Genomic DNA, 22,498 nt, shown 5'->3' on the forward strand with positions numbered 1-22,498 from the left:
GTTAGTATTGTTGCCAGTGTCAGATGAACTGTTGAAGGCAAGGTTTAGTGGACCTTACTAGATTGAAAAGAGACCGATTGAGGTAAACTACGTAGGAAAAATCCCAGATAGAAGGAAGAACCAGCGAGTGTGCCATTTAAATATGCTCAAAAAATACTTCGACAGAATAAACAGGTGATGGTACTCGTAGTTGTAAGTAAGGGGGGTAGAAATTAAGGATTCTGAAACTGATGGACTTCTGATTAAATTGAACAATGAGGAGGTATTTAAGAATCTAGCTGTAATGTTAGATTACCTTCCAGAAAAGTGCCAGAGTGATTTAAAGAGCTACTGCAGATACACAAAGCAATTTGTGGAAATAAACTGGTGAAAACATCTAACTATACATGATATTGATATAGGGAATTCAGATTCAATAAGACAGCACCCATATAGATTAAATCCAACAAAATTAGCTCAAGTGCGAAAAAGAAATTTGAATTTATGCTTCAAAGTGACATTATAGAGCCCAGCCACAGTAATTGGAATTCACCCATTGTAATGGTGCCGAAACCAGATGGATCACAAAGACGATGTATCGATTACTGAAAAGTGAATGCAGTAATAAAAGCAGATTCATGTCGTATTCAACGATCGGAGGATTGTCAACATTTATCATAAAGATTGACTTGCGAGGATATTGGCAAGTACCCTTATCGGAAAGGGCAAAAGAGATATCAGCTTTTGTGATGCCAGATGGCCTATATCAATGCAAAGTAATGCCCTTTGGTATGAAAAACACACCAGCAACATTTGAGACTAACAAATAAAGTGACTGAGGGACTGAGAAGTTGTGCTGTTTATACTGATGACTTAATAGTATTCAGTCAAATGTGGGAGGAACATTTACAACATTTAAAGGAACTGTTTGATCGACTGCAGGGAGCCAATTTGGCTAAAAGTGAATTTGCAAAAGCACAAGTTACATATTTAGACCACACTGTTGGACATGGTCAAGTGGCCCCATGAGATGTAAAAGTAAAAGCTATTGTGGAATTCCAAGTGCCTACAACAAAATGGGAAGTTTTGAGATTTCTAGGCATGAGTGGATTTTATTGGAAATTCGTGCCAAATTTCAGCAGTGTAGTTGCTCCACTTCTGGATTGTTCAAAAGAACAGGAGATTCCAATGGATACAAGAGTGTCAGAATGTATTTGACAGCTTGAAAGCTGTACTAACAACTGCACCTGTTCTGTCAGCACCTGATTACATAAAGCAATTTAAGCTGGCTATTGTTGCCAGTGACCTGGATGTTGATGATGTGTTGCTGCAAGAAGATGAACTAGGAATTGAGAATCCGGTAGGTATTTCTCACGCAAGTTGAATGTACACCAAAAGAAATATTCAACTATAGAGAAAGAGACTTTAAGTTTGGTGTTAGGTTTGCAGCATTTCGAAGTATATGTTGCAAACAATTCTTCAGAGACCAATCCTTTGAAGTTTAGGGAAAAGTTTCGGGACAGAAATGCCAGACTGTTTTGGTGGAGTTTATTGTTGCAACCGTTCAATTTACAAATTATACATGTGGCTGGACGAGAAACTTTGATGCAGATGCGTTGTCAAGAATTTAAAATTCAAATTAACTTGTATATTCACAAATGGAGAATGGACTGGAATGAACTCTATTTTCACAAAAGACTTGTATAGATTTTCACGGTTAATGCATGTACCCTATAGTGTAATAGTTCTGTTTGCATAGTTAAATGTATTAAGGAATAAGAAATCGGTTGAAAAATGAAACAATCCTTTTGGAATTATGATGATTCATTTTTGCTAAAGAGGGAGGTGTGAGAAATGGATTTTTAAAAACATATTTGGGGAATATTGTGCTGTTCTGTGGAAAAGTGTGTGTGTGTACGCGTGATTTAATTATGCTCGGCAGAGATTAATTGGAGACAAGTTGTCTGGGGAGGTTTAAAGCATGAAAAAGATAGAGGTGTTAGGTTTGAGGTACAAGTAAATAGGTTAGATCTAATATTTTCATTTTTGGATAAGTTGAGAGTTTGTTTGAATATCAAAGGGGAGTCAGAGATGCCATGAAACATGTTTGCATCTTGTAGGACTTCCATAAGTAAATAGAAGGGGGGATATTATCTTTTATTGAAACCAAAGACAAAAGAGAGACATGGAAGATTTTATATTTTGGAAGGATTTAAGTTTCAAAGTGCTGTGAGAACAATGGAACATGAGATGAAGGGGGACAAAAAGGTATTTTAGAGTTGCTGTTTGATTTGTTGAGATAGCAGCTAGAGCTGTTGTGTTGGGAGCTGTTAGCTCTGGGCTGGGAGAGGATGCTGTTTGAACCAGCCATCCAGTCAAGCCAGAAAAGTCTTGGGCTGCAACAAACAGTATTATTCTGAAGTTTGGATTCCACAGCAGATTGGAAGAGAGATGAGAGTTCATGCAGTATGCCTCTATTAAAGCAACTGCGGTTTTCCTTGGTTAATATTACTGGATTTTTGCAGTGAAATATCTGTAAGCGAGTGTTGCCTGGAAGCGTTTACTTGTGGATTTGTGGAGTCTTTTTGGGGGGGCATGTGTTATAAGATTAAGTTTACCTGTGTAACTAATCTTGTGTGCTTAAGTTTTCTTTTACTCTTGTTAATAAAACTTTTACTTTTAACTTCTAAAATCCCAAAAGTGTTACTGGACCTCCTGCTGAGATCAGTATGTTGTTTTCTCTTTTTCAGAATATTAAAAAAAAGGATATGCCCCACAATCTCAGTTTCGTTCTGGGATTTGGTTTGCACAGCAATTAACACCAGCTGTGGTCATAACATAATTTATACTTGTTAAGAAGAAAGTGTTGATTGGTTGCAAGTGGTCTCCGATAGAGGCATTGCTGTGGACAATGCACCTAGCTTCTACCGCAAGTATACCTTCACTGGCCAATACACGTGTTGGGATTCCTACAGTTCCACACGCTATAACTCTTTCGAGTTATCAACAGTCACAGATTGTAACTCTTTCGAGTACATTCACAGTTCTTGGTTTCCGGGAGTGGGACATGAACCCACAACCTTCTGATTCAAAGGCGAGGGTGCTATGAACTGAGCCACAGCTGACACCTAAGATTGGCCTTATCGGCAACCTAGTAAATAGGGCCTGAGCCATTTGCTCACTGTGCGAGCTTGATGCGGAAATATGGTGCATCAAAAGCTATTCTGCGAGATTATGGCTACGCTGATCAGATTATAGCTTGCTGTGTTTCATGCAAACTCATGAATGGGCCTAAGGCAGCTACTTTCGGTCCTAAGAAGTGGCCAGCCTACCTCAGATTACCCTGGAAGTGTAAGGTATCTCAAAAATTTGAGGAACAGGTGAAGCTGGCTGTTTTGCATTGCTATTATGCAGTAGTAATACGAGTGGTTGTTCTCCACTAACAGGATGCTGCTGTCAAGCCAAAAAGACCTCCTTCCAGCACACAAATGAGTAACGTGGTATATGAATTTCAGTGCCAGTGTGCTGCTAGGTATGTAGGCCACATGTCCCTTAGACTAACAGATCGTATCAAATAGCATGTCCCTTTGGCTGTTTGCAACAGAACAGGCAACGTACCAACCAAACCCAACAGCCCGTGCTTGCCAAACTGAAAACACAGTGTCCAACATTTGGTGTGATTCCGCGATTGGACAACATTTGCCAAACAATCCTGAGTGTGCTAAGAATTGTGCTGGCAACAAAAACAAGATTATCAGCTGGCCTCGCAGTGTGGCGCATTTACGCATGCTAGAAGCTATATATATTAATACATGGGCCCTGTTTTTTAGCAGATAGAAAATTGTGTACACACCTTGCGCCTGTTTCAACTAAACAACATAGGTGACAGCCATTGTCTGGTTCATTCCCCTTGACCAATCATAGTCAACCTGCTTGGTTTGAATTTAACCAAAGCTTGGTGGTTAACTGTCAGTCATCAGCTAACTGGTGCATTCTCCATGGCAGTGCCTCTACCAATCAGAGCCCACTTTCCAACCAAGCAGCACTCTCTTCTTTTGGGGTATAAATTGTTATTCTTTGTTATTCCCTTTACATTTTGTATTCTCACGAATTGTCCTGATGAGTGTAAGATGATAAGCTTTGACAACATGTCTTTTTTCAGCAATGCTCTCAGAAATTATGGAGGGCTTCAATCTATATATAGACTGGGTAAATCTAATTAGCAATAACGCTGTGGAGGACGAATTCCTTGAATGTATACGAGATGGTTTTCTTGAACAGTATGTTGAGAAACCAACTAGAGGTATGGACTTTTAGATCTAGTATTGTGCAATGATAAAGGGCTAATTAATTATCTAATTGTAAAGGAGCCTCTAGGGAAGAGTGACCATGTTATGATAGAATTTTATAATAAAATTGAAAATGATGTAGTTTTGGATTGAAATAGGGTCTTAAATTTAAACAAAGAAAACTGCGAAGGTATGAGGGACAAATTAGCTGTGGCAGATTGGGAAACTAGACTAAAAAGTCTGACAGTAAACTGGCAATGGCTAGCATTTAAATAATTAATACATGATTTACAATAAATTTAGATTCCTTTGAGGCACAAAAACCCAACCATGGCTAACATGATAAGTTAAAGATTGTATTATATCAAAGGAAAAGGCTTATAAAGTTGCCAAAAAAAAGTAGTAATCCTGAGGATTGGGAGAATTTTAAATTTCAGCAAAGGAGGACCAAGAAATTTGTAAAGAAAGAGAATATTGAATATGAAAATAAACTAGCGCGAAACATAAAAACAGACTGTAAAAGCTTCTAGAGATATGTAAAAAAGAAGAGATTAGCAAAGGCAAATATGGACCCACTACAGGCAGAGACAGGAGACTTTCTAATGGGGAATAAGGAAATGGCAGAGATACTAAACTTTGTGTCTGTCTTCGTGGAGGAAGATACAAAAAAAAACCTCCCAGGAATACTAGAGAACCAAGGGACTCCCAAAACGAAAACATTGTTACCAGACCGATTAACAATTGTGTTTTGGGACTCTTGAAAAGCCAGTTGGTTCTGGGCAGCGGGTGGTTGACCCAGGCTGGTTGAAAACCAGTTGATCCCTGGTTAGCATGCAGCTGCTTCTGGCAGATTGGAGGCCGGTTAATTCTGGCTAGCAGGCAGTTGTCCTCAGCTGGTTGAAAACCGGTTGATCCTGGCCAGTGGGTGCTCGTCCTCCATCGAGGAGGACGAAAGGCTGTTAGCACTGATTGCCACAGCTCATCGGCTGCTCGTGGTTATGCGAAATAGGAACATAGAAACAAGAGAAGGCCATTCAGCCCGTCGAGCCTGCTCCTCCATTCAGTACGATCATGGCTGATTGAACACTTCAATGCCTTTTACCTACGCTACCCCCATAACCCTTTATGTTATTGTTAATCAGAAATCTATCAATCTCTACCTTAAACATACTCAATGACTGAGCTTCTATGGCCCTTCGTTGTAGAGAATTCCAAAGATTCACAACCCTCTGAGTAAAGAAATTTCTTCTCACCTCGGTCCTAAGTGGTTTCCTCCTTATTTTGAAAGTATGCCCCCTGGTTCTAGACTCCCCAGCCAGGGGAAACATCTTACCTGCATCTACCCTGTCTATTCCTTTAAGTATTTTGTAGGTTTCAATGAGATCACCTCTCGTTCTTCGCAATGAGAGGTTGGAGGCAGTAATCCTAGTTTGGCTCCCAGTTGAGCCTGATGTGTTATAATATTAATGTTAGTGACCCCACTACATGGTGAAATTTTGTGCTTCGCCACTGTCAGGAAGATATAATAATTCTCATAATGTTATTGGAATTAATTGTAAAATAAGAGTAATAATGGGATGTGTCTATGTGTCTACATGTGTTTGAGACTTAGTTGAATTAGAGGCAGCTAGTCTGCATGCTTTTGATACAAGAAGATAAGTTAGGTCTGAAATGTTAATTAGGTAAATATGGCGAAGTTTAGAAACATAGGTGTCAAGGGAACATTTGCATTTTTAAATAAACAGACTAGATTGTTTTCAAAAGAGGGAGTGAAATCTGTCACCTAGCCAGGTGAAGTTTAGAAAGAGTGCGTTTATTTTTCCCAAAGATTACTGGTAAAACTTATTGCTATGAGAGCTTTTTATTATCAGAAAGATAAAGTCTAAAGACATAGTGAAACAATGGGAATTTGCATTCAAGGAGGAAAATATGTATAAAGGAGTGAAGGCTGTGTGTAAGGGTAGGCAGTCTAAGATTCAATGTGTGAAAATCCTTTAGCATCAATGCCTCAAACTGCTGCTTTCAAAGGACTGAAGTTAAGAAAACTCAGTTTGAATTCGACTTGTTCAGGGTATCATGTTTCTTTGTGTGGGTCTTTTAAAAATGTGACTTACTGTTGCCTGAACGAAAGTGTAACTGGGAATCAGATTAACTAGTGGATTTAAAAATTATTGCAGCAGTAATTTGTAGATATATGTATGTGCTTACAAGCTTTTCTTTTATTAATAAATATTTAATTTAGTTTTATAAAAAAAACTTCAAGACTCGGTGGTTTTGTTATTGCTGAATTCAAAGCCCGTATCTTGAAACATACAAATTGAAAATTAGTTGTGACAGTTGTTTCAAGTTTCCCTCAGGGATTTGAACAGCTCAGCATTTACCATCTGCTGTCTCAGAACAGCCACCTCATAGCTGTGTGTGATTGTGAAAATCCAGTGAAGACACTGGCTAAGCTAGGTTTTCAATCTTATTGGGGAAAATTGAATTACGTCAACATAACTGCTACATAAGTGTATGAATTCCTAATCTCCCAGAAGACCACCCCAAATGAAGTAGGCCTTAAGTACACAGGAATGATGTGCAGAATTGTAACTAAACTGTTGATCAAGAAACTGAAAGAGTCAGTAGCTGACTCAAACTTTTATTGTAAAAACAGAAATTAAACAATGCAAATCTCAATTGAAATTAACACGTTATTTACAAAATCAAACACAGCTAAAATAAACACTATCTACAAAATGAAAATGTATTAAATATCCATGGAATGTGGCTTCCTGTTCAAATTCTGATTCTTTTTCTGGAATATAGTTATTTATCTTCCTCATTTCCTTCGCTATATCCTCCGCACTTGGGCCCTGGATGCGGAGGCCAGATATGAAGCATGCTGGTGGACAGAGAAGTCGAGGTTTATAACTAAGTAAAGCCTTTATCAGAGCACAGGGGTCATTTAGGCAAGTGAGAGCAACAGTAGATCAAAGACACAGAACAAAGAATATGACAACTGTTCACAGTCAGATATACATTTGAGTGGTTACCTGTAATGCATTCAGTTTTATCGGTGAAAGTGCCAGCTTTTCAATACCACTACTGTTCACGAACTGCAGACATACTCTGCCATGGATTGGCAGAGATCATGAATGAATAAAGCAAAGTTATTAAGTTGATTTATCCTGAAAGTAGAGGCCATAAAGACAACAAGAATGATTTTTATATTCTGGGAAAGGTAACTTCCAAAGAAAATTAAGAACAGTGGGTTTAAAGATGAAAGAGAGAAAATACCTTTAAGGAAAGATTGAAAGCTGAATGGGTCGTGTGGCCATATGATATCTTGAAGAGTGTGCTGTGTGAGGACAGGCCTGGGAAGTAAGCACCCTCTAGCCACCCCAGAGAAGTGTTTGTTCCAGAAAGCAAGGTTTTGTTACAAACTTTGGATTTCCATTGTTGGGTGAGAGGAAGAGAGAAGCCCCTGTAAAACACCTCTCTATAGCAACACTGGGTGCCTTGCAGTAATATTACTGGATTTCTTATAGATTAAGAATCTATAGGGACTGTTGCCTGGAAAGGGGTGTCTAGCTAAGTAGAAATCTTTTTGGAAATGTAACTGTAATCTTGTGTGTTTGCTTTCTTTTGTTAATGTTTTAATATTTAAAATCTCCAAAAGTGGTAGTGGGATCTTTACTTCTGACTTCAGTACACATATCTTCTCATAATAAAAATACAAACTGCAGATCATTGTGACAGCTTGACCAAGTTTCCCTTTGGAATTTGGTCAGCTTGGCAATTACCACCTGCCATATCAGAATATTGGCCTGACATCAGCAGTAGGAGAAATGCTAAAATCTGTTATAAATGACGTAATAATTGGATACCTTGGAAAATAATGATAGGATTGGGCAGAAGCAACATGAATTTCTGAAAAGGAAATCATGCTTGACAAGCCTGTTAGAGTTTTTTTGAGGATGTTACTAGCAGAAAAAATGAGGGAAACAGTGGATGTGGTGTATTTGGATTTTCAGAAGGCTTTTGATAAGGTCTCACACAGGAGGTTAGTAAGCAAAATTAGAACACATTAAATTAGGGTAATATACTGGGCATGGATTGACAATTGATTGACTGACAGAAAACAGAGTAGGAATAAGCAGGTTATTCTCAGGTTGGCAGGCTGTGACTAGACAGGTACCGCGAGGATTAGTGCTTGGGCCCCAGCTACTATATATACTCAATCTATATCAGTGATTTCAATGTGCAGACCAAATGTAATATTTCCAAGTTTGGTGATGACAAAACCAGGTGGGAATGGGAGTTGTGAAAAGGAAAGAAAGAGGCTTCAAGGGAATTTAGATAGGCTAAGTGAGTGGTCATGAACATGGTCGATGGAATATAATGTGGAAAAATGTGAAGTTACCACTTTGGTAAGAAAAACAGAAACGCAGAGCATTTCTTAAATGGGGAGAGATTGGGAAGTGTTGATGTCCAAAGGGACCAAAAGTGTCCTTGTTCATAAGTCACTGAAAGCCAACATGCAGGTTCAGCAAGCAACTAGGAAGGCAAATGGTATGCTAACTTTTATTTCAAGAGGATTTTTGTTGCAATTGCATCGAGCCTTAGTGAGATCAAACCTGGAGTATTGTGTACAGTTTTGGTCTTGTTACTGAAGGAAGGATATACTTTTCATAGAGAGAGTGCAATGAAGGTTCACCAGACTGATCTTTGGGATATGGCAGGATTGTCCTAGGAGGAGAGACTGAGAAAACTGGGCCTGTGTTCTCTAGAGTTTAGAAGACTGAGAGGTGATCTCATTGAATCATACAAAATTCATACAGGGCTCACCAGCATAGATGCAGGAAGGATGATTCCCCTGATGGGGAGGGGGGAAGGGGGGTTCCAGAACCAAGGGGGACAGCCTCAGAATAAGGGACAAGCCATTTAGGACTAAGATGAGTAGGATTTTCTTCACTCAGAGGGTGGTGAACCTTTGGAATTCTCTATCCCAGAGGGTTGTGGCGACTCAGTCATTAAGCATATTCAAGACAGAGATTTCTGGATATTAAAGAGCTCCCTAAAAACCCTCGAACATTTGAATGAGAGTCTGATGAGTCACATTACAAGATGCGCTGGAGCAACTCACCAAGGCTCCTTTGACAGCACTTTCCAAAGCCGTGACTTTTTTTCTACCACCTCGAAGGACAAGGGCAGCAGATGCATGGGAACACAACTGCGAGTTCCCCTCAAAGCCACACACAGTCCTGACTTGGAACTATATAGCTGTTCCTTCACTGTCGCTGGGTCAAAATCCTGGATCGCCCTTCCTAACAGCACTGTGGGTGCACCTACACCACATGGCCTGCAGTGATTCAAGAAGTTGGCTCACCACCTTCACAAGGGCAGTTTGGGATGGGCAATAAATGTTGGCCCACCCAGAGAAAAAATAATTTTAAAAAAAAAAGCAACTTCTTACGTAGATAGATTAGAGATGTTTGGCGACCATGTGTGCAGGAAATGTGTCCAGCTGCAGCCACTGACTCACCATATTTTGGATCTAGAGCTGTGGGTGGATTCACTATGGAGCATCCGCGATGCTGAGGTTATCGTGGACAGCACGTTTAGTGAGACTGAACAGGCAGAAAGGGGATGGGTGACCAGCAGGCAGAGTAGAGGAAGGCAGGTAGTACATGAGTCCCCTGTGGCCATCCCCCTCTCTAACAGATATACCGTTTTGAATAATGTTGGGGCAGATGACTTCTCAAGGGAAAGCAGCAGGAGCCAAGTCCATGGCACCATGGGTGGCTCTGCTAGACAAGACAGGAGGAAGAAGAGTGACAGGGCTATAGTGATAGGGGATTCATTAATAAGGGGGAACAGACAGGCATTTCTGCAGCTGCAAAAGAGACTCCAGGATTGTATGTTGCCTCCCTGGTGCCAGGGAGAAGGATGTCTTGGAGAAGCTGCAGAGCATTCTGAAGGGAGAGAGTGAACAGCCAGCAGTCATGGTACATATTGGTACCAACGTCATACTTTAAAAAAAAAGGATGAGGTCCTACAAGCTGAATATAGCCTGGGGTGGGGGAGCTGCGTGATGGTGTTTGCTAGTGTGTTCAGGGAGAATTTGAACTAGAATGGCAGAGGGATGGGAACCTGAGGCAGACAGAGGTGGGGGAAACAAGAATAGAAACAAGACAGAAAAGTAAGAAGCAAAATTTGAAGGTAGAAAAAACAAGGACGAAAAACAAACGGGGTCATAGTGCAAAATAAAGCTAAAATGACTAACAAGGTTAAAAAGGCAAGTCTAAAGGCATTGTATCTTAATGCGCGGAGCATTTGCAATGAGGTAGATGGATTAACAGCGCAAATAGATATAAACAGTTATGATATAGTTGCAATTACGAAGACATGGTTGCAGGGTGACCAAGGATGGGAACTAAACATCCAGGGGTATCCAGTATTTAGGAAGGACAGACAAATAGGGAAAGGAAGTGGGGTAGCATTGTTAGTAAAGGAGGAAATCAATGCAATAGTGAGGAAGGATATTGGCTTGGAAAATCATGATGTGGAATCTGTTTGAGATAAGAAACATCAAGAGCAGAAAACATTGGTGGGGGTTATCTATAGGCCCCCAAACAGTAATGGAGATGTAAGGGAAGGCATTAAGCAGAGACGCATGTAATAAGGGTACAACTTTAACCATGGTTGACTTTAATCTACATATAAATTAGACAAACCAAACTAGCAATAATACTGTGGAGGAGGATTTCCTGGAGTGTGTACATGATTTTTTTAGACCAATACGTTGAGGAAGCAACTAGAGAGCAGGCTATCCTAGACAGGGTATTGTGCAATGAGAAAGGATTAGTTAACAATCTTGGATGGTGTTCCTTGGGAAAGAGTGACCATAAAACGATAGAATTGTTCGTTAGGATGGAAAGTGAAGAAGTTGAATCCGAAACTAGGGTCCTGAATTAAATAAGAGGAACGATGAGGGTATGAGGCACGAGTTGGCAATGATGGATTGGGGAACCTCACTAAAAGGGTTGACAGTGGATAAGGCAATGGCTAATATTTAAGGAACATATGCATGAATTACAACAATTATTCATTCCTGTCTGACGCCAAAGTAAAACAAGAAAGGTGGCTCAACCATGGCTTACAAAAGAAATTAGAGATAGTATTAGATCCAAATATTAAGAATATTAAGGTGGATAAGTCCCCAGGGCCAGATGGGATCTATCCCAGAGTACTGAGGGAGGCAAGGGAGGAGATTGCTGGAGCCTTGACAGAAATCTTTGTATCCTCACTGGCTACGGGTGAGGTCCCAGAGGACTGGAGAATGGCCAATGTTGTTCCATTGTTTAAGAAGGGTAGCAGGGATAATCCAGGAAATTACAGGCCAGTTAGCCTTACGTCAGTGGTAAGGAAATTATTGGAGAAGATTCTTCGTGACAGGATTTACTACCATTTGGAAGCAAATGGGCGTATTAGTGAGAGGCAGCATGGTTTTGTGAAGGGGAGGTCGTGTCTCACTAACTTGATCGAGTTTTTTGAGGAAGTGACAAAGATGATCGACGATGGAAGGGCAGTGGATGTTATATACATGGATTTCAGTAAGGCCTTTGACAAGGTCCCTGATGGCAGACTGGTATAGAAGGTAAAGTCACACGGGATCAGAGGTGAGCTGGCAAGATGGATGCAGAATTGGCTTGGTCATAGGAGACAGAGGGTAGCAGTGGAAGGGTGCTTTTCTGAATGAAGAGCTGTGACTCGTGGGGTTCCGAGGGATCAGTGCTGGGACCTTTGCTGTTTGTAGTATACATGAATGATTTGGAGAAAAATGTAACTGGGCTAATTAGTAAGTTTGCAGACGACACTAAGGTTGGAGGAGTTGCAGATAGTAAAGGGGATTGTCAAAGGATACAACGGGATATAGATCGGTTGGAGACTTGGGCGGAGAAATGGCAGATGGCGTTTAATCCGGACAAGTGCGAGGTAATGCATTTTGGAAGGTCTAATACAGGCAGGAATTATACAGTAAATGACAGAACCCTTAAGTGCATTGATGGGCAGAGGGATCTGGGTGTACAGGTCCACAGGTCACTGAAAGTGGCAACGCAAGGTGGTTAAGGTAGTCAGGAAGGCATATGGCATGCTTGCCTTCATGGCAGGGGTATTGAGTATAAAATCTGGGAAGTTATGCTGCAGCTGTATAGAACCTTGGTTAGGCCACACTTGGAGTATTGCGTGCAATTCTGGTCACCGCATTACCAGAGGGATGTAGAGGCATTGGAGAGGGTGCAGAGGAGGTTTACCAGGATGCTGCCTGGTCTGGAGGTTATTAGTTATGAGGAGAGGTTGGAGAAACTCGGATTATTCTCACTAGAGCGACGGAGATTGAGGGGCGACTTGATAGAAGTTTACAAAATTATGAGTGGCATGGACAGAGTAGATAGTCAGAAGCTTTTTCCCAGGGAGGAAGAGTCAATTACTAGGGGACATAGATTTAAGGTGAGAGGAGAAAACTATAGAGGAGATGTGCGGGGCAAGTTTTTTACGCAGAGGGTAGTGAGGGTCTGGAATTCGCTGCCAGAGGAGGTGGTGGAAGCAGGTACGATAGTGGTATTTAAGAGGCAGCTTGACAAATACATGAATAGGATGGGAATAGAGGGATACGAACCCCGGAAGTGCAAAATGTTTTAGATGACGGGCAATATGATCGGCGCAGGCTTGGAGGGCCGAAGGGCCTGTTCCTGTGCTGTACTTTTCTTTGTTCTTTGTTCAAAGAGGAGATATATAAAATTGCCAGAAAAAGCAGCAAGCCTGAGGATTGGGAGCAGTTTAGAATTCAGCAAAAGTGGACGAAAAGATTGATCAAGAAGGGGAAAATGGAGTATAAGAGTGAACTTGCAAGGAACATAAAAACTGACACTAAAAGCTTCTATAAATATGTGAAGAGAAAAAGATTAGCAAAGACAAATGTAGGTCCCTTACAACCAGAAACGGGGGAAATTATAATGGGGAACAAAGAAATGGCAGAAGAATTGAACACATATTTTGGTTCTGTCTTCACAAAAAAAAACACAAATAATTTCCCAGAAATGTTAGGGAACCAAGGATCTAATGAGAGGGATGAATTGAAGAAAATCAGTATTAGTAAAAAAAAAATGGTGCAAGAGAAATTAATGGGGTTAAAGGCTGAAAAATCCCCATGGCCTGATAATCTACACCCCAGAGTACTAAAGGAAGTGGCCCTGGAAATATTGGATGCATTGGTGGTCATCTTCCAAAATGCAATAGACTCTGGTACAGTTCCTACAGATTGGAGGGTAGCAAATGTAACCCTACTATTTAAAAAAGGAGGGAGAGAAAAAGCAGAGAATTATAGACCAGTCAGCCTAACATCAGTAGTGGGGAAAATGCTAGAGTCTATTATAAAAGACATGGCAATAGAGCACTTGGGAAGCATCAACAGGATTAGACAAAGTCAGCACGGGTTTAAAAAGGGAAATCATGCTTAACGAATCTACTGGAGTTTTTTGAGGATGTAACTGGTAGAATAGATAAAGGCGAACGAGTGGATGTGGTGTCTTTGGATCTCAAGAAGGCTTTTGATAAGGTCCCACATAGGAGGCTAGTGGGCAAAATTAAAGCACATGGGATTGGAGGTAATATACTGGCATGGATTGAGAATTGGTTGACAAACCGGAAACAGAGAGGGGGAATAAATGGGTCTTTTTCCAGGCGGCAGGCAGTGACTAGTGGTGTACCGCAGAGATCAGTGCTTGGGCCCCAGTTATTCACGATATATATAAATGACTTGGGTGAAGGAACCAAATGCAACATTTCCAAGTTTGCTGATGACACAAAACTGGACTGGGTTGTGAGGAGGATGCAAGGAGGCTTCAGGGCGATTTAGACAATTTGTGCCTGTGGGCAAACATATGGCAGATGCAGTATAACGTGGATAAATGCGAAGTTATACGCTTTGATGTGAAGAACAGAAAGACAGAGTATTGTTTAAATGCTGTTATATTGGGAAATGTGGATGTACAAAGGGACCTGGGTATCCTTGTACATCAGTCAATAAAAGTAAATAGGCAGGTGCAGCAAGCAATTAGGAAGGCAAATGGTATGTTGGCCTTCATTGCAAGAGAATTTGAGTTCAGAAGTAGGGATGTCTTACTGCAGTTATACAGGGCCCTGGTGAGACCACACCTGGAGTATTGCTTGCAGTTTTGGTCTCCCTACCTAAGGAAAGCTAAACTTGCCATAGAGGGAGTACAGCGGAGGTTCACTAGGCTGAAAGCGGGGATGGCAGAAATGTCGTATGAGGAGAGATTGGTTCGACTGGGCCTGTATTCACTAGAGTTTAGAAGAATGAGAGGGGATCTGATTGAAACTTTTAAAAGTCTAACAGTGCTAGACAGACTGGATGCAGGGAGGATGTTTCCCCTGGTTGGGGAGTCGAGAACCAGGAGCCACAGTCTCAGAATACAGGGCAGACCATTTAAGACTGAGATGAGGAAACATTTCTTCACTCAGAGGGTGGTCAACCTATGGAATTCTCTCCCACAGAAAGCTGAGAGGCTGAATCACTGAGTATATTCAAGAAAGAAATTGATACATTTTTGGATATTAGGGACATCAAGGGGATGGAGAGAAAGCGGGAATACGACGTTGAGATAGAGTATCAGCCATGGTCATATTGAAAGGCGGAGCAGGCTCAAAGGGCCAAATGGCCTCTCCTGCTCCTAGTTCCTATGAGGGAAAACATTTTCACACAGTTTGAGTGGTTAGGATCTGGAATGCACTGCCTGAAAGTATGGTGGAGGTAGATTCAGTTGATGCATTCAAGAAGGAATTGCATTGTTCTCTGAAAAGGTGCAGGGTTATGGGGAGAAGGTGGGGTGTGGCATTAGGTAAATTGCTCCTACTGTTAGCAGGCACAGACATGATGGGCTGAATGTGCTCCAGTGCTCAAACAATTCTGTGATTCTGGAACTATGGCTTAATGTTGACAGTGGGTACAAGGACCTGGTCAGTGTAGTTTCCTCCTTCTCTGAAGCCTGCCTGCTCATTTGGGAGACAGCTTCTAAAACCTGCTTTGTCTAGTTAAGGATGAACAGTTCGATCATGTTGGAGATCATAGACAGAAGGGTGATGGGGCATTAGTTAGCTTTTGGGATTTTTTGCTGCTTTTCGTAATTTTAGGATGGCAGGGACTTCCAGATGGCACCAGACTTCTGGGATTATCCCAGTGTCAAAGATGATGGAGGTGAATTTAGCAAGGCACATTTGGGCTATAGTTCTTGAGATACTTGGATCCAAGGCAATTTGGCAAAATGGATCCAGAATTGGCTGAGTGGCAGGAAGCATAGGGTGATGATCGAGAGTGTTTTTGTGACTGGATGACTGTGTCCATTGGGGTTCCACAGGGATCGGTGTTGGGTCCCTTGCTGATTGTAGTATATATAAATGATTTAGACTTGAATGTAGGAGGGTTGATCAGTTAGTTCGTGGATGACACGAAAATTGGTGGGGTGGCAAATAGTGAGGAGGCTGGCCTTAGATTGCAGGAGGATAGAACAGGCTGGTCAGATGGGCTGATCAGTGATAAATGGAATTTAATCCGGACAAGTGTGAGGTAATGCACTTGGGCAGGACCAAAAGGCACGGAAATACACGATGAATGGTAGGACCCTGGGAAGTACCGAGGATCAGAGGGACCTTGGTGTGCATGTCCACCGGTCCCTTAAGGTAGCAAGACAGGTAGATAAGGTGGTTAAGAAGGTATATAGCATACTTGCCTTTATTAGCCGAGGCAAGAGCAAGGAGATTATGCTGGAACTGTATAAAACGCTGGTTAGGCCACAGCCAGAGTATTGTGTGCAGTTCTGGAATCCGCATTACAGGAAGGATGTGATTGCACTAGAGAGTGTGCAGAGGAGATTTACCAGGATGTTGCCTGGGCTGGAGAGTTTTAGTTATGAGAAGAGATTGGATAGACTGGGGTTATTTTCCCTGGAACAGAGGAGATTATGGGGGGATATGATTGAGGTGTATAAAATTATGAGGGGCATAGATAGGGTAGACAGGAAGGAACTTTTCCCCTTGGTGGAGGGATCAGTAACCAGGGGGCAAAGATTTAAGGTAAGGGGCAGGGGGTTTAGAGGGGATGTGAGGAAGAATTCTTTCACCCAGAGGGTGGTGGGAATCTGGAACTCACTGCCTGAAAGGGTGGTAGAGGCAGAAACCCTCATAACATTTAAGAAATATTTAAATGTGCACTTGTGATACCATGGCACACAAGGCTATGGGCCTAGTGCTGGAAAATGGGATTAGAGTAGTTCGGTACTTGTATAACCGGTGCAGACTCGATGGGCCGAAGGGCCTTTTTCTGTGCTGTCAACCTCTATGACTAAGACTGTCAAAAAGTTGCTGTTTGGAACACCTTTTTGCATAGAGATTGAGCTGCTTTTCATTCTGCATTTGTTTTTCGTGGAAGTCATTGTCTTTGCGCTGGTTAGGAGGCAGGCTGCAGGGCATCTGCACTGACCTTTAATGTCTTTTTGTTGTGGGGCAGTGAAACGGCCCAAGCCAACAAAGCAAGTTTCAGGGTTTCCTTTGAAAAATTCAGATTTTTATTGTTTTCTCACCATTGTGCAAATATGCCTTCATCAAAAGAAATCCATGTTGCTGTACCAAAAATGTACACTGTACATATATTTAATCTCCTTATTTAAGAAAGGACATAATTACATTCGAAGCATTTTAGAGAAGGTTCATTCGACTGATCCCAGGAATGAGTGGGTTGTCATATGAGGAAAGGTTAGACAGGTTGAGACTGTGTCCATTGCAGTTTAGAATAATGAGGCAATTTTATTGAAACATATAAGATCCTGAGTGGATTTGACAGGTTGGATGCTGAAATGATATTTCCCCTGTGGGAGAAACTAGAACTAGGGGACACTGTTTAAAAATAAGGGGTCTCCCATTTAAGATGGTGATGAGAAGAAATTTTTTTCTCAGAGCCTCGAGTCTTTGGAACTCTCTTCCCTGGAATGCAGTGGAGGTAGGGTCATTGAATATTTTCTAAGGCAGAAGTAGACTCTTGACTAACAAAGGAGTCAAAGGGCATAGGGGCAAGAAAGGAAAGTGGATTTGAGGCCACAATCAGATCAGCCATGATCTTATTGAATGGCGGAGCAGGCTCAAGGGGCCAAATGACCTACTCCTCCTAATTTGTATGTTCGTACAATCTCTCACTCCCCTAGAACCAGAATGGCACAAATTCTTTTGTTTAGCTGCCTGGGTACTTCTGACAGCCCCACTTTCAGCAGTCACGCCAACTGTTTGTACTATAGTTATCTGAGACCAGTATTCTCTGGTGAAGGTGGGCTGTCTTACAAAAATCCCATTTTAGTTTTGGGCCCAAGGCAACTATTTGCTCCTCAGTCCCGATGTGTATAGTACAGAGTCAGTTTTATGAGTGAGTAAAGTTCTTAACTTAAAGATACAGCTATGATCGTTATTTTTCTTTAGTCTGTTTTCACAAAAAACATACAAACTCAAAAGTAATTTTGTATCGGGTTTTGACCTGATCATTTTTGTTTTCTAATCACAGGTATTGGCCCAACAAACGATGGTATCCAAGGACCACCGCTCCCTCCACCCGCACCCCCTCTTCCCCCTGGACCATCACAGCAACCAGCATCAGGTCCACCGTTGCCACCAGGTCCACCACCTGCACCTCCACTGCCAGTGTCAGGACCCCCTCCTCCACCTGGACCACCACCTCTCCTTCCAGGGCAAGCCTTACCTCCTGTTCCACCTCCCCCTCCTGCCCCACCTCTTCCCTCCTCAGGTTTTTCATCATCCATGACTGAAGATGATCGACCGCTGACTGGATTGGCAGCTGCGTTGGCTGGAGCTAAACTCAGAAAAGTGGGCCGTGTAAGTGCAAGTCATGTCGGGTTAATTCTGCAACTTAAATCTATTAACTGGTATAGGCAGCAATACATGAGCAAAATACTGCAGATACTAGAAATCTGAAATAAAAACAGAAAATGCTAGAAATACTCAGCATATCGGACAGCATGGAGAGAAACAGAGTTAACATTTCAGATGTGATGACCATTCATCAGAATTAATCTATCGTAATCTTCTCTGTGTGCTGGTCAGCAAATGAGCATCTCAGCATTCAAAAAAATGTAAAGGTCTAAGTTAAACTTTGAGCAACACTTCAAGGTGTCAGCCTTGGCTTACTTGTAGCACTCTCACCTCCATGTCAGAAGGTCTCGGGTTCAAGTCCCATACCTAGATTTGAGCAAATAGTCCAGGCTAACACTGCAGTCCGGTACTGAAGGAGTGTTGCACTGTCAGACAGCTGAGACGGGAAACTGAGGCCCCATCTGAACACTTGGAATGTAAAGGAACCCACAACACCTTTTGAATGTGAATAGGGGAGTTCTTCCCAGTGTCTTTGCCAATACTAATGACTAAAACTCTTAATTATTTTTTAAAATTATGTTAGTTATCTGGTCATGTATAGCACTGCTGTTTGTGAGCTCCTTGCTATAGGCACACTGGGTGTCATCCTTCCTACATTACAGCAGTGGCTAGACTTCAAAAAGTACTTCATTGGATGTAAAGCATATTGGTGTACCCTGATGTCATAATAGGTGCTATATAAATGGAAATCCCTTTTATTTGTTGGAGACTTTGTCTTAATGGAGAATTCATGTGAATTCTTTGCTGACACTCACTCTCCAGGTTCAGAATCAAAGGTGGGCACTTGTGTCACGTACTGGAAAGCTGCTGGCCTCTAAAATCTTCATTCAGTGGCTTTGTTGACAGAGGGAAGACTTGACAGCTTGGTTTTTTGGCAGTTGGAGCAAATAGTGTAAGAGAAGGCTGCTGACATCTTGGCTCACAATAGATATTGTTACCATCTCTGTAAAAACTGTTCTCTATTTAAAGAGAAATGCAAACTTCCAGTTATTAGCTGAAAGGACACATGACAACTTTTCACATTTTAAAACTTTTGCTGTATCAAATGACTAAACAAAAAGAACACTATTGACTAAACAGTATTTTCTTTCTGTGTGCAACTTATAATTTAAGTTAGTAAACAGAATGTGCCCCTTTCTACTTTTAATGACAAATGAAAACCCCAAGTTTAGTACGTTACCCACACTCTTAATTAGATATGCAATTCCCCGGGAACCAATCTGAAGTAATTTGCAGCTCTCAGAAGTTTACTTCTGTTCATTTCCTTTTCCAATACCACCTTCCACTCTGAGAGTTTTCCTGTGGATTCTCCCTCTAGCTCCAGCTAGGCGAATCCTCCAGCCTTGTTTTAACTCCTCACAAACTTGGTCTTTAAACTGAGCATTTTCTCTGCTTAAGGTGCAGGCCTGGCTAACATGAATCTTTTGCCCTCCTCAGCTAAGACCCAAAACAGCCCCTTCTCCCTAGCAACAAGAAACACATTAGCCTTGTATCCAAGTAGAAATGTTAATCAGCTATCTCTGATCACCCCTGCTTTTCACCTTAGGAAAAAAAAGGACAGGTTCCAGCACATTTGTTTACAACCTGATACCAGTAACACTTTTCTGGGTCTTAGGAGACTTTGGGTCTTCTCATTTGTGGACTTAGAAACAGCTGTCATTGTCCCCAGGTATAAATATTTGGCACCTCCCTTTCAATAAAGCAATCTGAGTCTTCCATCTGATCTTCAACAATTAGACGCCCAATTTAATATAAGATAGATGCCAGCATAATTTACATGACCCCTTTCATTTAACCTACCTTTAAAGATACGGTCCCAAACTATGATTTTAAAAACTGAAAGATCTAGTCCTAAAACACAATGGCCTTTTAAAGCTCACAATTGTAACAATATGGCTCTGCTTCCTGATTTTATGTAAATGGCCACTGTGATTTTTTTTCGTTCTACAGACTGATGAAGCTTCAAGTTCTGCAATGGGCAGCATTAGTTCAGTCCCCACTTCTTCTAAATCTGAGTCTTCACGGGGTAATGGAGCCCCGATTTCTATAGGAGGTACTGGTCTGATGGAAGAAATGAGTGCCCTGCTGGCCAGGAGGTGAGTTTTGACAACTAGTTGGGGTGACTAATGATAAATATAAAAGGCCTGAGAGTCAGAAAAGACATCTAGTAGATCAGGTTCATTCAGTCATTCAGGACTGGGTTTGCCTATATTTTTTCTTATTCATTGTACCTGACCTTTATCCCTTTACCTGTTCAATCAAGAATTGATTCACTTTCTTTTAGTGCATCAGTCGAGTCATTGTGCCCTGAATTCACTGCCAATTCATTTCAGGCATCAAATCAATTCTACCCAAAATCCAAAATTGTGGTAAAATTGGTGAGTATTAGAAATGCATGGGCTAAACCAGGACAACCAGCATGAGGCATGTGACCCTACGACAAATTTTGAGGAAGTGCCTAATTGAGCTAAACGGGTTGCAGACGATGTTGTCTACATGGATTTTGAAGTTGTTTGTTAAAGTGCCTTGTGAAGCTTGTTACTGAAAATTCAGACCTGTGATTTAAAAGGAGCTGTAGCAGCATGGATAAAAACAAAATGTTGGGGTAATGGTTTTTGGAGCTATTGTACTGAGTTTAATACTGGCTCCACTTTTGCTATTTAAATATAGATGATTTGTGACCACAGTTGGTCACAAATTTGCTTACAGTATGTTATGACATGGCAGATGATGTGTGCCAGGCGGACCAAATCCACAAGGGAAACTTGGTCACGTTATCACAACGGTTTTGTAATTTTATTTTATTTATTACGAGATGTGTGCACTGAATTCAGAAGTAATGAGTCCACTATGATCTTTAGAGATTTTAAAAATTAAATTGAAATATTTATTAAAATAAAAAATTTCAAGCACATACGTAAGACTATAATTACTTAGTACTCTAGCAAATCCTAAAATTCCCAATTAACTTGACTCCCCATATAAACCCCTTTTAAGGCCACAGTCCAAAATCGATTTTAGATTTAAAAAAAACAGGTCAGCAAGTTAACACAGTACCCACTTGACAGTGGAACCCCAAATGGCTTTCTCCAACTCTAGTTACTGGACACACAGACTTATGCACAAATGGCTGGAGGCTTCTTCGAGGCTATTTCACACACACCTGTTAGATCTTACATAGCCTCCCCAACATAGCCTTTCATTCTCCGTTACATATGTTTCTCCCTCCTTAATATGTAAATTCCATTGTTCCATATGTCTTTGGAATTGTACCTTTCACATCATATAAAAACTTTCATGTTGCTAATATTGTCAGTAAACTTTGGGAAAAATAAACACGCTCCTTATCTGGCTAGTTGTAAACAGACTAATCAAAAAATGAAAATTTCCTTTACACCTTACATGCTAAGAGAGCATCTATGTTTACTCATTAGCATTTCATGTACACTTCTACATCTAGCTTCTTCTGATAATTTCAAGCTTGCAGACTACCTGACTGCAAATGTAATTAAATCTCACAGAACCATCTACACTCATACCCATAAACCTACTTTACAGCAAAACAGAAAAATACTATGAAAATTATTATACTTTCATAACACAGCAAGAGAGAGAAAAATTCTCATCCTTGTTTTAAAATTCCTCCATGGCCTTGCTGCTCCCTATCTGCAATCTCCTGCAACCCTCCTAGATATCTGCACACTTTCTTTTATTCATTCACGGGATGTGGACTTCGCCAGCTGGGCCAGCATTTATTGCCCATCCCTAGTTTCTCTTGAGAAGGTGGTGGTGAGCTGCCTTCTTGAACCGCTGCAGTCCATGCGGTGTAGGTACACCCATACTGCTGTTAGGCAGGGAGTTCCAGGATTTTGACCCAGCGACAGTGAAGGAATGGCGATATATTTCCAAGTCAGGATGGTGAGTGACTTGGAGGGGATTCCCATCCATCTGCTGCCCTTATTCCTCTAGATGGTAGTGGTCGTGGGTTTGGAAAGTGCTGTCGAAGGAACCTTGGTGAATTTCTGCAGTACATCTTGTAGATGGTATACACTGCTGCTACTGTGCGTCGGTGGTGGAGGGAGTGAATCTTTGTGGATGTGTTGCCAATCAAGCGGGCTGCTTTGTCCTGGACAGTGTCCAGCTTCTTGAATGTTGTGGGAGCTGCACTCATCCAGGCAAGTGAGAAGTATTCCATCACACTCCTGACTTGTGCTTTGTAGATGGTGGACAGA

The 22,498-nt window shown here is 41.4% G+C and overlaps 1 protein-coding gene across 1 annotated transcript in view; it reads left to right on the forward strand.

Annotated features, from left to right (window-relative positions):
- The window catches only part of enah (ENAH actin regulator), a 519,571-nt gene that overhangs the window by 402,426 nt on the left and 94,647 nt on the right, over positions 1–22,498 (forward strand). The window contains exons 8-9 of the mRNA XM_078542818.1: positions 17,881–18,209; positions 20,217–20,362. Of these exons, the coding sequence (XP_078398944.1) occupies positions 17,881–18,209; positions 20,217–20,362 (475 nt within the window). The remainder of the gene's footprint in view (positions 1–17,880; positions 18,210–20,216; positions 20,363–22,498) is intronic.

This window comes from Cetorhinus maximus, chromosome 5 (genome assembly GCF_964194155.1).
Source record: "Cetorhinus maximus chromosome 5, sCetMax3.hap1.1, whole genome shotgun sequence".
Classification (NCBI taxonomy): Eukaryota; Metazoa; Chordata; class Chondrichthyes; order Lamniformes; family Cetorhinidae; genus Cetorhinus; species Cetorhinus maximus.